The sequence below is a fragment of the Triturus cristatus genome, chromosome 1_1 (assembly GCF_964204655.1).
Source record: "Triturus cristatus chromosome 1_1, aTriCri1.1, whole genome shotgun sequence".
NCBI lineage: Eukaryota > Metazoa > Chordata > Amphibia > Caudata > Salamandridae > Triturus > Triturus cristatus.
In genome coordinates this window covers 833,392,775-833,409,603 of record NC_140579.1, presented here as the reverse complement: position 1 = coordinate 833,409,603, position 16,829 = coordinate 833,392,775, and the positions used below count along the sequence as shown (strand labels likewise).

The 16,829-nt window shown below is 44.3% G+C and overlaps 1 protein-coding gene across 1 annotated transcript in view; it reads left to right on the top strand.

Annotated features, from left to right (window-relative positions):
- Positions 1-16,348, top strand: part of LOC146871152 (polymeric immunoglobulin receptor-like) — a 192,946-nt gene extending 176,598 nt beyond the window's left edge. The window contains exon 6 of the mRNA XM_085650369.1: positions 14,241-16,348. Coding sequence (XP_085506495.1) covers positions 14,241-14,486 — 246 coding nt within the window. The 3' untranslated portion in view covers positions 14,487-16,348. The remainder of the gene's footprint in view (positions 1-14,240) is intronic.
- The last annotated feature ends 481 nt before the right edge of the window (positions 16,349-16,829 follow it).

Below are 16,829 nucleotides of genomic sequence, written 5' to 3'. Positions count from 1 at the left end.
AGGCCAGTTATTATTGTTTTTTATATTTGGAATAAGGAAGAGAGGCCATGTTATGTGTGGCTCCCTGATAACTCTTCTGCCTCTGCGTATCAATTGAAGGCAGGGGAAGATGATTTTGGGGACCATAAATAACATACACTTATAAATGGGTAAAAAGTAAATAACAGATGTTTTTCCCTGCAAGGTTCTGAGTGACATCACACTTGAGCTTCGCTCTTGTTGTCCATTTGATGTCACTTGTAACATCCTAGGTGAAAAACATCCCCAATATTCACTGTTACCCAGCTATAATTCTATATGTTCAAGATAAGTAAAAGCCAGAGAGGTGGGGAGTGTGGTCTTCAACTCTAGGTGGCAATCACCATTCCCTAGTTCTTCCATGCTGGCACACGTAATCCCACATCAGACCCGGCCTCTAAGCATCCGTGGGAGCTGGGTGATACCTGTAGGAGGGCACGGCTCTCCTCATCTGCGTCAGAGTGAGCCCAGTGCACTGACCCAACAGCTGCGATTATCCTGTCGCAGCCTGGCCCAAAAATGATGCGGCCACTGAGTGTGTGGGTCTTCTCCCCCATCTGTGACAGTGAAGGAATGGGGATCGTAAGTGCATTGGAGGACAAAGGCAGCACCAGTGCTCCATTCTGTCCAGCTCCTGATCCCGCTGTTGGAGGGGGCACAAGTAAACTGGGCCCACATTAGATCGGTCCACCCCAAAGCAAGGGCTGAGATAGCTCTGGTTTGGCTCAGATTAAGAAGCAAGCTGGCCACTGAGGGCCCTGAAATCTGCTCTCACAGCAGCCATGAGGACACTGATACTGAAATTGGAAGAAGGAGGATAGGGTTGAAGCTCCTGGAGGCCTGGAGAGAAGTATGGTCTGTCTTGCCACAAAGTCCCAGGCGTAGTGCCGCAATAGAGGAGGTTGTGGCTGCAAGGAGAAATGCTCCATCCAAGTGGCCCATCAACAACCACTGAGTGGAGTGTGTTGGTCCGGTAAGTCTGGGGAGGCAAGTGCTCATCCCCCACTGCCACTTTAAGAAAAATTATCCTTGGAGGCTGAACGCCGCGCTCCCCACCCTGGACTGCAATAATAATCTTTAAACACCAGGTGTCCCAGGAAATTGGATCATGGAGACTGTAGGGTTTCAATTGGAGGGGTTAAGATTCAGGGGGCAGCGTTCTGGTGATATACAGGGATGTATATGTCTTCACATCTAATGTAGTAACGTCTGACAGGACAGCAAGCTGTGAAACCGAGTGACCCAGGAGCTTCCACAACTACTTACCCTCTGACTGCATGTGCATGAAAAAAGGGAGTGCTGACTGTGGCGGTCAGTAGAAAACAGAGACTCAACACTTGAGCAGAGGAGATACTATCAATTAGAGGTGCTTGATTTACTTTTGGACATCCCTGGCTGGGCTGCTTGTGATTCCTGTGATATGTAGGGCAGGTGGTCACGGGGACAGGTACCCTGATTAAACAGAGGAGGACTCCATCCCAGGTCGTTAGGGGTAGGTTCCAAAGTCCTAGGGCTCTCGGCCAATCTGTGATTCTTGAACTGGAGCACAAAGGTCGTGAGATTCTGTGAAATACCATTGGACACCCTTTCCCACTCGACGGATGCACAAATATCCAAAGATAAGATCTCTTCCCAAGCAGGGGACACTGGACAAGTTTGTAAAAGGTATTCCCCATGCTGGAAGTGTGCAACCCACTGACAGCACTTGGTGTTGGACATGTAGAACCCCTGGGGTGCCCTCACTCCACCACTGATGCTTTCCTCCAGGCCATTCAATCTTCTCGGCAAGCACTTCAAAACAAAATGGATGAGGTCAGCGCAGATGTATCCCTTTTAAGACAAGGCTAATGTAACACAGTGAACTGAGACACCGATGCCAAAAATCACATATGAGCCCTGGAAGACCCAGCCAAAGACCTTAACCAGACCATCCAATAATTAAAAAACTCGGCACGCGAGTTGCTGGTAAGGGGTGAAGAAAAAGGTCTGCACACAAAATAACTCATTTGCGGGGCTCCTGGAGAACCTTGAGGGCGCACATCCGGAGCAATTTATGGAGGCCTAGCTATCAAACATTTGGCAGGCAGACCTCCTTCCTGACTGAGCGGACCTACTGCTTCTTCATGCAAAAACCATCATCTGGAGACCAGACTAGACCCATGATAGCCTGTTTCCTCAACTACAGAGACAGAAATCTAATCCTTTGAGTAGCAAGAGAATTGGTTGAGGTAATGCATGGCTCACACAAATAATAATTTTCCAAGCCTACACTAAACTCATGCAGAAGCAAAGGAAATCCTTTGAGTTGCTAAACTAGAAGCTTTGTGCGATGGAGATTAAATATACTTCTATACTTGGTCAAATAAAAAGTTATTTACCAAGGAAACAGGCTTGGCATGGGTGGAAGAATGTGTTCCACCATCTGCTGGATGTTGCCTGGGGTCGCAATCAACTAAAAACAGGAGAAGGCAACACAAGAACTGAAAGATAAGTGGCGTCCACATAGCTAGAGAGAAAAACGCAGACTGACCTAGCTGATAGCGACTCAGAGGCACAAGGGCAGTAAGGACCAACAAGGCACCAAAGCCACGGTCACAGAAGATGACACTATGGCATCCTGACACTGGTCCTAAAACCAATATTTGTAGGGGGTGCTGTGCAACCAACTACTATGCGGCTGGCCAGTCATACTGGCTTAGTTGGTGCTTCTTGTTTAGAAATAACACAATTATGATGGGGAGTGGGAGTGGGTGCCTCACCTTCGCATTATTAGGGTTTTAGTTAATGTTGGGGGGGAATAGATGCTTCTATATAGGTGTTGGAAAGTGGGTTATTGGTAGGGGCAAATGTAGGTCTGCAACTGGCAATAATGCCACTAACACATGATAGGACTCAGTATAGGTCTTAGAAAATTATTCCTATGCTCAACCCATGGTAACGTGGCTGCGAGACACCATTTCAGTAAATAATGAAGACACAACACATAATAAAAATCCAACACCAATTTATAAGTAAGTAAAAAATGTATTGTATCAATTAACAAAAATTGTTACAAAAATATCTCCAATACAATATACAAAAACTTAGTTACTACAATAGACACAGTTAAATACTACAAATCTAGTCAGTAAATAAAATCGTCAATTTAAAAAAAAAAAATAGAATAACTCGTATATCAAGTTAAGATAGCACCAGGGCATCTGTCCCCCTGAGCAAGAGCGTGAGGATACAGATTTATACGAATAGGAAATATTTTTATCTTTAAAATGACACCAAAACAACAAAAATCCAATGTAGGGAACCAGAGATATGAATTTTCAAAGTTTCAATAAAATATAGGCTCGACTGACCTGGGGAGTGAGAGGCAGAACTCGGAGCTGCCTGAATCAGAAGGTGAATTAAATTTACGGAGAAGACGAGTATTGCCGTCTTGTCGGCTATTAATTGCCGGATTGTTTCTCAAGGAACGCTGTACATACGCTGTTCAAAAGTTCTAGAACAGGCTGAATTTCACATTGCAATTCATGGTGCAACTTCGGTCCTGAGGATGGTCTCTGTGATTGTTCTTCAAGAGTGAGACCGAAACGTCGACGCTGCGACATTTTCTTACATAACTAAGAGGCATTGGTGGCCTAAAAAACTCTTTAAGTTTATATGAATTAAGTTCATTGCCTGGCCAAACATGTGGTGGGCTCTGTCTTGTATGTAAGAAATGTCATTAACTACTGCTAGTAAGATTGCAAAGAAGACAGTAGTTTTATGTTGCCGTACATGAAATGTAAAGTGTATTGTTTCACTACTTCAGAAATTGAAAATACAAATTTATTTTTGGTAAAAAAACTTTTTAATGAACTTTTGTATTATTGCACTGTATGAGTTTTCCCCTTCTTCCTTCCTTTTTTTGCTTGAGTTTAAGGAAATTAAGATCACTTTGTGACTTCCCAATTAACTAATTAATTGTTACTAAATAAATCCTCAAGGTACCTATTGTATTTAATTAATCTACCCAATTCCTTGGGGAATAGTGGGTTGCCCTATTGTGATTACTTAGAAGATTATAGCACCATATTGTGATACCTGCTCGCGATAGACCAGGGCAAAGTCAAGGTTTCAGGCCGGGCGCAAGGGAGCCCTGAGCGGCTACAGCTCCCGGCAGGTCCCGGTCTCAGTTTCTACCTTCACACTTAGAAACTTTTCTGGACCTTTTCTTACTGAGGGTCTTCAAAGCTCCTAGCCAGTCCAGATCCGGTGAGGGTTCGCCGGCTTGACTTGTGATGAGGTTCGGTCAACTTCCCTGGAGCGGGCTTAGAAAATATTTTGAGTTTGCTTCAGCGGGACAACCCAGGAATCCAGGCCGACACGCGATGGAAGGCAGGTGGCTTGGCTCTCGCGGTTGCTCCCGGGCACCTTTTCTACAAGCGGACTTAGAAACTTTTCTTGCGGGGTCTCTCGATACTCCTCATGTAGCTGGATCTGGTGAGGGTTAGCCGGCTTCAGATTTTCTCTACTCTAGTCCCGGTCAATCGCTGGAAGTTGATGCAAAGGAGCTTTTAGCGGGACAAACCTGGATGGCTTGGCCGGCTCGCGGTTTAAGGCAGGCAGCCTGGCTGGCCAGGTTGAGTTGGTCCCTCTATGGAGCTTCTTTTCAAAGTTGCTCCAAAGTTCTCCAAAGTTCTTGAACTTTTTCCTGGAGTTCCTCAAGGGGTCTCAAAGTGTCTCAAACTTACTCCAAGGGTCTAGAAGCTCCAAGATGGTCCTTGAAAGTTGAGGACGTCAGTTCCCACAATCCACTGGTACAAAAGCCTTACAAATCCACTGATGGGTCTCCAAGGTGTAGATTTAGTTGGTGATGTTCCAGTTGAGCTCTTTTTAACCTATAGCTTTCAGGGAGTGCACTCTTTAGTTCTTTATCAGCAAAATAATCCACAGGGCTGTAGTTTCAGATGGTGCAGTTTTCAGAGGTCAGGCCTTAGAAATCTTTGCACAGCAAAACTTCTCAGCAGGGCACTTCTTGCTTCAGTAAGTTTCAAGCAGCAAATCTGGAGGGCTCTGCCCCTCTCAGATATGTATTCCAAGTTCTCTGGGTCATGCAGAAGGTCACTTCTGACCATTGGGAGCAGGGTAACTCCTCACAGTTATGATCACATCCTGTAGAGTGTGGCATTATTTTGTCCCAGAGTGCATCAAATCATCCAAATCTATAATGGCTGATTTTCCAGCAAGGAGGTAAGAGCTGGCTAAACACACCCCCTAGGATGGCTCATTGCATAGACTCTCCCCTTACCATCTGCACATACCTTCCCTAATCCTGGGTGTGGTGGGGGTCAAAAGTGTAAAGTGGAAACTGACACTGTGGCCTTCCCTCTGCCTTTAAAGCCCATAGTTTACGACTCCTCCCCCTGGCCTGGCATTCCTATTGAACAGCACACGGCCCTCCCAGCAGAGCTGGGTAACCCCAGGGGCTCTTTATCACCTCTTCAAGGCAGCCTCGCTAATCCACTTAACTCTGACCAATCAGGGCAGACCACTGGAAGGCTAAATTTGGACTTACAAACAAGAAAGTCTTATAACTTCTTGTATGTACACTTTAGGAGAAATTCAACAATATGATATTGTTGGATTTATTAAGACCATTCTGGGAAGTCTTTGAATGGTATGTCTAGTCCTCTCCTATCAATAGTTATTAGTCAATAACTTCCTACCATGTTAACCTATGTAACAAGGGATTTGCAATGGGAAAAATGCCTCGGGCCATTTTTCCAACGCCAGGACTTACAAAAACATATTTTATAAGTACTTGCCTTATATCTACAGGAACCTCACCCCATGTGTAACTAGGGCAGGCTTTAGGGGTTTTGAATCTGTAGAAAGATTGCAGATTTTCCCTTCACATTGCTTCTAGCATCAAAGTCGAATTTGAGTAGACCTGTACGACAATGTGGGGAGTGAAATGTGAAATTTCACTTTACCCAGGCATACAAAAACTCATTTTATAAGGGTGTACCTTATAAATACCTGACCCCCCCCACCCCTGGGATACCTAGGGGAGACCCTGGGGGTGCCTAATATGTCAAAACATTGTAGGCTATCCATTTTTAAGTGCCCCAAACACCAAAGTCGAGTTTGGGCACAATTTACTTTTTAAAAGCAGTCCTGGCACCCAGTGCTGCTTTTAAACTGACCTCAGGCTTCAGCAGTGCACACATGCAAGTGCAAAAAGAGCTACTGGCCTTTAAACTGCCATACCCCAGGGTACTAGGGACTTGTAGGTAGTTTTAATCCCCTGCCCGATTAAATACTAGGGGCTTATAGGGTAGGTTATGCCAATCACAGAGGTACTCCACCATACCATTGTGTACCCTAGTGTATGTAGGTGTCTTAACTGTATTCTAATGTGTCTCTCCCAGCTTAGCACTGGCCCTGGGCCTGGTTATGCAGAGCCTAGAGTCAGTCAAAATCCGTTACCACCATTATCAATCAGAAAAAAGTTAGGGGGTGCCCAGGGTACAGGATGACTTTGCAACAATAGGAAATATGGAGTGGGGAATGGTTTTTGTTGAATACAGTTAGTGGCGGTGCGGCTGGAAAGTTGTCAGAGACAGAATGATGAAACCGGTGCACAGCATTCACAGTGGCTGCAAGTAACACTCAGAGGTAATACAGGGCGTGACATGGAGGTCAATGGGCTCCTGAACGATATTAAAAGGTCATATTATAAACCAAAAAGCAAACTCTAAATGTTTGCTGCAGGAGACGCATGTCCTGGACATATGACCGTCCTGCTAGGGGTGTCCACAATACATACAGATAATTTAGGAAGATTTGCAAACATAACTGACATGTTGGAAGGGTCGCCCTTTTCGATCCGCAGTGTTTATGTGTCCCCTACCCTTGTCAACAGTATGCTACAGGCAGTTTTCAATGCCTTATTTCATAACTCCCTGGGGATCACTGTAGCAGGAGGTGATTTTAATGCCACTATAAACATAGCACTTGATGTAGACAGTGCCTCCCGCTGACAGGGTGGCTACTCTTTTTAAATGGGCGACCTGTCTGAGACTGGGAGATATGTGACTAAAATGGCACAATTCCAACATTATTCAATCCTCTATCGCTGTTTCTCATAACTGGACACTGTTTGTCCCGGCGGATAACAACTATACTACTCTGGGAGCCCTCACATTGCCTAGCAGTTTGTCTGGTTACGCTCTGGTAACGATACTGCTTCACCGCCCAGAAGGCGGCCCCATGTAGGCCTGGACATGAAATCTGCTTCGCTCGCAGAGTTTTTTCCACTCCACATAGTGCGCGTAGTTCCAAAAAACTTCACTCCGTGTAGTAGAACAGAGTTACTTCCTTGCTTGCGCTCACCAGCATTAAATTGGCGAGCAAGAAAAATCTTACTCCAGACTACCTCCTACTGAGATTTCTCAACGGGGGCGGTCGCAAATGGCCACGGCCGCTCGAGTTGAGAAACCTTCTGTTTGCGTTGAGGAAGTTGCCGCTCAAGTAGAACATCTACTCAAGCGTTCTTCTGTATGAAGCAAATGAGGATTATTTTAATCTCAATACATACTCAGTAACATCCCCGGCAAGCCAGTGGGAGGCCGGCTGGCCACATTGTTCTCCCATGTCCTGGGAAAAGGAAGGGATAGACAGCAGGATATATTTGAGTTTGAGGAACACATCTTAGTACTATAATGGACCCTCTGAATGAACACAAGTGGTATACTAAAACAAAAACTCATGGACACAGCCAAGTTGGCGTGGACAATGTCCAAATATAAATCTACGAGCTTGGTAATAAAACAGGCTAGCTTATTTACTGGGTAGCAAATAAAGACACCAAATCCGAATTGTCTCCTCAATTCAGAATTGAGAAGGGCAGATGGTCACAGACTCTCTGGCAATTGCACAGCTAATTGCAGATTACTACCAGGAGCTACACTGGAAGGACTCCTCCTCTCAGTTAGAAGTGTAAAACCCCATCACCAATGCTTTACTTATACAGGCACTCCCCCCCCCACAGACTGAGCTGAGCTAGATCTACCACTCTCTCTTGAAGATATACAGTTTCCCATATTAGACTCTCCCTCATCAAAGACCCCGGCCCAAATGGTTTTCGTGTGAACTTTTATTTTTTTTAAACTCCTCATTGCTGCCATCACATTTATTGACCTTATGTAAGGAGGCCAGACAGAGTGCGTTTCTCCCGGTGGACCGGTGCGGTGTAATGATAAACACCCTTCTAAAGCCCAGTAAACCGTTAGAATAATGCGCTTGCTACTGGCCCATATCATTAAGCAATCTAGAAATCAAACTCTTAATAATGATCCTGGCCCCTCGATTAGCTAGGGTGATGCGTAAACTGGTCCATGAGCACCAGAACAGTTGTAAACAAGCAGATGCAAAAGGCACGGTTTACGTCACTTGCAGGTAGCCCTAGATAGGGCAGCAGACTTACAAGGACCCGGCTGAGCTGTTTCTTATAGATTTACAAAAAAGCTTTTGGCACGGTACACTGGCCTTTGTAAACCAGGTGCTCTGAAAGATGAAAATGGGCCCTAAGTTCCTTATATATGTCACTGTCCTCTGCAATGCCCCAGGACACAGATTAGGGTAAATGGGGCCCTGTACTCTCCATTGCACCATGAGCGAGGTACCCGCCAGTGTTGCCCTCTCTCCCTCCTCCTCTTTGCTCTAGTAATTACACCCATAGCCAAATGGATTAGGGGATCGAATGGGATGGGGACAGGGTGTCCTTATTTGCATAGGAGATGCTTGTTTTTTATCCAGAAAATAGAGAGCACACTAGAGAGACTAACAGATACTTAAGGTTTATGGGGATGGCTTAGTTTGACAATAAACTGGAGCAAACCAACCTACATGCAGATATGCAGCTCTCCGCCGCAGTGAATTGCACACACCCACCTACAAGTGGCTGGAGACTGTTTTAAATATTTAGATATGAACTTAACAAGGAATCGGCAGAGGGCCTGGGACCTAAACATCGCTCCCTTAATATAGCACAACCGGGATCTGGGTTCATGGTCTTCTTTGCCTATTTCCATGATGAGTACTACTACTACTGAGCCTCGTGGCTTATTCTGATAAACGACTGGCTGTTTCAGGGACAGATAAGATTCGGTCTTGCAACTGGAACTGAATGCCCTACAGGAAACAGGTGTTTTGCACTTGTTGTATGGTGGTATCCCCCTTCCTCCCCACGTTAGCTCCTAAAAATTACGAGGCTGCTAATATTGTGCTGTGGAGAGGCCCTAAAGCAGGACATCTTAAGGATTTTGGGGCCCCTGGGCGAAACACATTTTGGGGGCCCCTGTTTGGAACAGCTTTTAATTTATGATACAGTTTCAGTTCTTTCATACCTTTTTTGGCCAGGTCACTGACATTGCACATAACCACTGCTCCACATTCTAAATGTGTTTACATGTCATGTTCAGGGATAATTATGAGTCTTGTTATATTGTAACCCAGCTGTAGCAGCTCATCAATAAGACTGCAAATAATTTCTGTGACACCCTCCTATTTCTCATATGTGAGGCCCTGTATTGATCTAAAATAAACTTTTTATGGATGTTATAGGAAACATAAACACAACATTTCCCTGCAGAATGCCTGTACTGGACTCTCACACATCACCCACATTAAAAGTAAATTAATGGAAAACAGTTTTTAAAACAATCTGTTTAAGAAATATTCAAGGTCATTAGGGCATGACTCTCTCCAGAACAGAGCTGGCTCTATCAGGGGGCCCACTGAAAGGCTGGGGGCCTGGGCCAAAGCCCACAATGCCCATGCATTAAAACGTCTCTGCCCTAAAGCACATCAAATAGTAAGGTATGCTTACAAATCAGACTCAACTTTGTTGTGGGTCATTAATGGCACAAGCTCCCTGGGTTTAGGGCTTGGGATCTGCTTAGAATTTCATACCTGGGTGATGTTTGGAACTACGATCATATAAAATCCTTTGAACAGCTATCAGCAGACTTTTGAATTACTTAAGACTCCGTTCTATAGATACCTTCAGCTCTACCATATCCTTACTACAAACAAAGATGGTTTAGATGAAGTCCCTGATTTTAATCCATCAGAGCCCAAGTTGCTAATGAAACCACATGGCCCTAAAGGAATTTCAAGTATATACAGATCCCTGCTCTAGAACACCCCAGACCCACTAATAGAGTTACGAATCATGTGGGAACAAGAATTGGGAGAACTAGATGATGGTATCAGATCATAAAGAATGCCATCGCAAACAAGCCAATGGGAGACAAGTCCATGAATCCCTTGTGAAGATCTTACATACACTCATTATTATTGATCCTAGAGTAACATTATTAGGCATAATGGAAGACTGGTCTGCCTCACAAGCACAAAGGGTACTGCCGGGACTAGGCTTTCTTATAGCCAAAAAAGACATTGGGTCACACTGGCGAGAAGACACTACGCTTTCCCCGAATGAATAGGTAAGAGGAATGATTAATAAACTATTGATCTACACTTAAAAAAGTGATTTACAAATGAAAAGGGTGCATCAAAAAACCTTAGAAGATCTGGAGCCCCTAGCTGTCCCAATATAACCCAACTTAATGCACATTGCTATGTGAATTGAATTGAGTAGCTTTATTTGATTTTTCAGGAAAATCATAAAAGCATACAATATAGAAGATAATAAAAATGTCTATCAGCGAAATACAGCAATTCAAATACTTAAACATCTAAAACCACAAAACACATTAGTAAAAACACTGGAAATCAGCATAAGAATAAATAACAGACTAACTATAAAACACCATATAAGCATAAAACACCAGGGTCACAAAAAATCATCGCCCCTGAATGACCCCAGATAAAAAACGAGTCACATAAAGACAAATAGTGGGGGAATTGAACAACTGCAGAAAAAAAGCCAGGCCTCACTTGTGTAAAGTTCATAGGTAGGAGTGGGAGAATAAATCTATGCCTAAAATGGCTAAAAATTGGACAAACCAAGAGGATATGAAATGTGTCAGGAATGGAGATTACATCACAAATACAGGCCAAGAGTTTTGGCATTTTAAACCAAGATTATTTGGGCATCAGGAGCTGATGAAAAAGATTGCATTTTAAATAAGTTAATAATCTGCGATGAAAGATAGACATCTCTAAAGCCAGATGAGGTTTCCCCCCCAGGAACTGATTTTATCATTACAAACTGATGAACTGAATGCATTAAGAGGGCCCCAGCCTCTCGGTTTGCAAGAATCATGTCATGAAAAGCCTGTTTAAGCCATGGGATGTCGCTCCTCACTATAGCTTCCAGGTGTGTAAACAACTCAGGGCGACTCAATAACTTAAAGATCCGCCTAACATAGGGAAACAGGGGGTGCTCAACCTGCCATCCAGGGCCAAGCAGCCTTGTATAATGATCAGGTCCTCCTTGAGCCAAATAGACAACCAAAGTAGCAAAAGGCAAAGTTCAATCAAATCTGAGATATACCCCATGCCTACTTCATCATGCAGAATCTCAAAAGCAGTGCTAGCAGGTACTTAGAGCAAGTTTCTCAAAAATAAATTTTCAACCACCTGAAGCTGGGCTGCGTGAACATGGCCCCAAATTTTGCAACCATAACATGCCATCAGCACACCCTTGGCCCTAAAGGCTTTACTCATAGTCTCCACGTTAGTGTGGTCCAAACATTCAGCCAAGAGGCCAACCCCACTGACTGCTACTTTGAATCTGAAAGAAATTTTCTTTAGAAGGTGATGCAAGTAAAGTCAGGAATCAAAAAGTATCCCCAGATAAGAAAAATTAACAACCTTGGTGATAAGATGACCCTTCACTATGACATTTTTGTTTCTGGTGTTCCTAGGGCCCACCACCATACCGTGTGACTTGGCATAGTTGGTTGTGAGATCAAGGCCATCCATTTACGTAACAAAAATATCTAATAAATGCTGTAGGCCATTGGCTGTACAGGCCATAAGGACGGCATCGTCTGCATATAAAAGAACAGACTGACAACTCCTGCCCACAGTCTGCTCATCAGCCCCGAATCGAACAGGGCCAAATCCAAACCATTAATATACAAAGTAAAGCGGAATGGTGCCATGATGCATCCCTGATGCAACTCCATTGCTATTTAAAGACTGCCATAATGTGATTGCTCCCAATCTGAATAATGACTGCTTGATCTGCTACATTTTGCACTTTACTGTTTATGAACCTGAACTGATTATCAAGTATTGTAATGTTTAGAAATTATTCAAAACTAATAGAAAGAAATATGAAAACAAAGACTTTGCACTGCCTTAGGGATTTCAGTATGCTAAGAAATGTCCAGCCCTCCCAGGCTTTACTTGATGTAAACTCTTAGGGGCGTATCAGCAACTACCGGCACTAATTACTGCTAAGCGCACTTAGCGCTAGGATAATTATCGCCAGCTATCGCCAAATTTTATCGCTGAGATAGCATGCTATTAGCAACGCTTATCTCAAAAGCGATAAAATTCCTGGCGCAAGCTGCCAAATGTGCGATTATCGCTGGAAATCCAGCGATAATCGCACAACATTTGGCGATAGCTTGTTGATAGGGCAGGGCATACTTGACCATGATATCCACCTTCCATTGGATATCATGGCTAAGTCAAACCAAAAGTAGGCGTAAGGAAAGTAGCGATAACCAAGGTTAGCGCTACTTTTCTTATTGCTATGCTTGTTAGCGTGCCCATTGATAATTGGAGAAATGTCGGTTAGCGACATTTCTCCAGTTATTTCGGGACGGAACGCCCACTTTGCATCTCATTAGAGATGCAAAGCTGGGCGTTACGCGAAAGGGCGCTAAGGCAATGATTCACGGGATAGCGTGACCTTGCTGATAAAGCGATATCAAGCATATTATCGCCGTTTTAGCGGCAGTTTTCTGCCGTTAAAGCGGCGATAATTTTATCGCCTGTCTTGATAATATGCCCCTATGGGGCATATCAACAAGGCGGCAATATAAAATTATCGCCGCTTTTGCGGCCGTTTTCAGCCGAAAAGCGGCGATAATTTTATATTGCCGCCTTGTTGATATGCCCCATAGGGGCATATTATCAAGACAGGCGATAAAATTATCGCCGCTTTAACGGCAGAAAACTGCCGCTAAAACGGCGATAATATGCTTGATAATATGCTCTATGGAATTCCAATTGAAGCCCATGTTAGATGTGAAGGACATCTAACATGGGCTTCAATTGGAATTACATAAGGCATATTATCAAGCCCATTATCGCTGTTTTAGCTGCAGTTTTCTGCTGTTAAAGCGGCGATAATTTTATCGCCTGTCTTGATAATATGCCCCTTAGTCTTTGTAAGATGCCCCCAGGCTTTGTTTTGTACTCGCATACATGGAAGACTCTGGAGGGGAGATCCTGAACATTCAGCAAAATCACTCTCAACCATCTCAATATTAAAGAGTGCTTATGATAACAAACATTGGCAAAGCTCTGGCCTGGCATTGGCTTCCTGCCTTTTGGCTTTAGCAGTGCTTGTTTTAATATGGATTTTGTCAAATGTTGTTGTTGTAGGAACTGTCAGGTACTGACTAATATAAAATGACTGACTAAAAGTGTAAATATTTTTGGTGTGATAAAGCACACATTGCAATCGTAGTTCCTGGCACTGATGGGAACTTTTTCATGGGCAGATGTGCACCTTGTGAAAGAGCAGAATGACGTAGCTCACAATGAAATTACCTTATCGCTAGAGGGGAATGACTCATTGCCCAATGCTGTATGCTTTTTTGGGAGAAGAAAAATGTGAATGGCAGAACAACAGACCAATAAATACAGAGGGATAGCTGAAAGCCTCTAGAAGTATATTATACATATACATTTACTACAATAAATGAAATTGGCTAATGCCAGGCTTAAAAAATGGGAGCTTTGGGGGAACAATGAACTTTTTTTTGTTGATCTTTTATGGTCCCCATATATTCCTCTCGAAAATGACCATCTGATGAGTAGTTTCATAACCAGTTTTTCTCACTGTTCACTTCCAGTGCAATTCTTATCAGGCCTGACGTTCTCCATATACTTGAATTGTTGAACAACCTGTTTCTATCCGTCCTACCTCTGCCGCCGTGACAGTGGATAGTTTAATTTCAGCTCCATAGGTGGTTGCCTCCACATTTGGGTCTCTGGAACACCAACATTTGTCAACTGTTTCCTTTTCCTTTCAGGTATCAAGGGAACTTTGGAGGGCCATGCCATGCGACCTGCAGGATGACAATGACTTCATAAAGTACACCCCTCTGCACCTCGAGCCCAAGCCAGGGTCTCAAGAGACCACCTACGCTAACGTGAGATGCCAGCCAAGAGAACGAGAGATGCCTAAATCGCCTTCAATGCTGGCCTTCTCAGGGACGGTGGAGTATGCCACTGTGATTTTCAGGCCCTCTGGAGCACTTCTCCCAGCAGATCACTAACAACAAACTGAAGAACTTCTCCGCCACTGGTCAGATCTTCAGTCGTGTGCTGGTTGCTCAGGAGATGATCAGAAAGTCTTTTGACTGCGTTGACTATACATCGATTGATATGTGTATGTATTGATTTCGGTTTAGGTTGCTCTGCTTGTGTCTTCAATTTGAGCTGTCTAAAATGCTTTAACCCACAAATGACTGAGCATACCCTGGAGATCTCTAAATCGTCTTCTGTCAGTGGTATAATTTTCCTGTGTGATTTATTCCTGTCAACTTTCATTAAGAGCGAAGGACTGGTCCAGCAGTGACCATCGATGTTGGCTCGTATCTCAGCTTTTTCTTAGCCCATAGCAGATGCGCCAGTGCTTAATTTGTGCCAGTGCTTTCTGGTGCTAAGCACCGGCACTTCTTTCTCAGGGCCGGGTCTATTGAATTTTTCTCCCATGCACATAGTTAGTGCACCGACCTGCACTGTGCTCGGAGCGAGGCTTGTGCAGATGCATGTTCATATTTGGTGCATACTAGCGTGCTTGTTTTGGCGCGCGCTGATGCGTGGCCTTCAGGGTGGGGCAGGGTGGATGTGTTGTGTCATGCGCGGTTTAAACTGCACGCACGATGAGCTGGGAGCTTCATTTATGTGGCGCCAGACAGCAGTCTTTGCTTGCCAGTGCCAACGAAGCTGCAAGGTTAGGTGAGTAGGCACCGGCCGGCGGAACAAACACACGGGAGGACAGATTAGCAGCGCGCTAAGAAAACTGCCCAGCCCCAGCAAAAATATCAGTTTAATTTATGATAACTTAAAAATAGGCATTGCTGTTTGAAGGGAGGTCTCGGCCTTCGGGGGCCAGGAGCTCCCTCCTTGTTGAATCTAATTCCTGGAAATGGTTTTATGCGATTCTGGGTGGTTTGGGAATAGCTCGTGCCAGCTCACACATCATCTCGTGCGCGCACAATAATTGTGGTTAGCGTTTAAAAATAAGCCCAGACAGCTCCAAGACACGGCCGAGTGACAAACTGCAGAGGCTGCAGGTTACCAGCCCGCCGGGCCCCCAGAGGGTGTTTTTATTACATTCTGACAATCCTCTCGCTTGACAGGGGCTCCTGTCCACCCGCGTGGGGGAGTAATCCCGAGGCACAGAGCTCCACCCTTGTGTTACACGAGCACAGTGCACACATGGAGGAGTAGGCGCTGTGAGCCTCTGTCCACCCTGCAGCACACAATCACGCACCGCACACTGCCCAGCATTGTGCACAGGCGGCAGGCCTCTGGCCTGAGATCTCCTGACCGAGCCCAAGGGCAAAAGGGGCGCCTCCATGTCTTTGCAGGGGGGGCCCTCACGTTTTTTTTTACACCACTGAGTGCTTTGCTTGCTCATGAGAAGGCAGGGGGACTAGGCTGGCGGGGGAGTCTAACGTTCTTCAGGTCTGCATTTTTTAAAACATTTTTGTCTACCTCAGGCCCCATGTGCACCTGCTATGTTTATGTACTCAACTTGTTTAGAAACTCTGATGCACGAGTTTCATGTACGTATATATTGTCCTGAGCTTTGAAGCAGTTTCCAGTTATCAACAGCAGTGTAAGAAAGTCAGACAATAAAAAGTTAATTCTTACATGATTCTGGCCACGTGCATATGGATTCTAAAACTTGATCATGTTGTTTTGGGTGACCAGCAGCTGGGCATCAGACGGGCAGCTTTTAGGGTGGTGAGCACCTGGGATTGATTTTGGGGGTGCTGACTTGAGGCCAGGGGCACTGTGTTAGGAAATAACTTGTATTGAAAGCGCCTGCTACAGAGTTCCTTGTGTGTTCCAGCAAGATTCAGGCTACAATAAAAATGTGAAGATAATACTGCACACTGGTGATTAAATGTTATGTCCCTTCTGGAGAGAGATACGTGTTTTGTCTAGTAGTAGTTTTAACTGCAGCACAGAGAGTTAATGTGACTTCTGCATAGAACATGTACCATGCAGATGACAGAACTGTATTTATGCGGATAGCTCAGTGGGTTACTGTTTTTGTCATAGAGATCCTTTTGTTACTTGCTCTTCATAAATTACAATCCTAATATAGCACAGACGGCAGACTCAGTTGAATTAGTTCAAAAGTGCTTGTGGAAGCCTCTCTGAATGGAGTTGAATGTCTGACTTCATTTGAAATAGGTGGAAGTGGGATTTTGAGACTTGTAGCCTGATCATGTAATAGAACTATTTGTTTGAAGCATGAGAGCCAGATTCTCCATCAAAGCTTAATCCCATTGGTATAACTGACACTTTATTATCTTTTATTAGGAATACTTATTGTGATGCCACAAAACATCTTTTGATGGCATAAAACCTTAACACAGTTA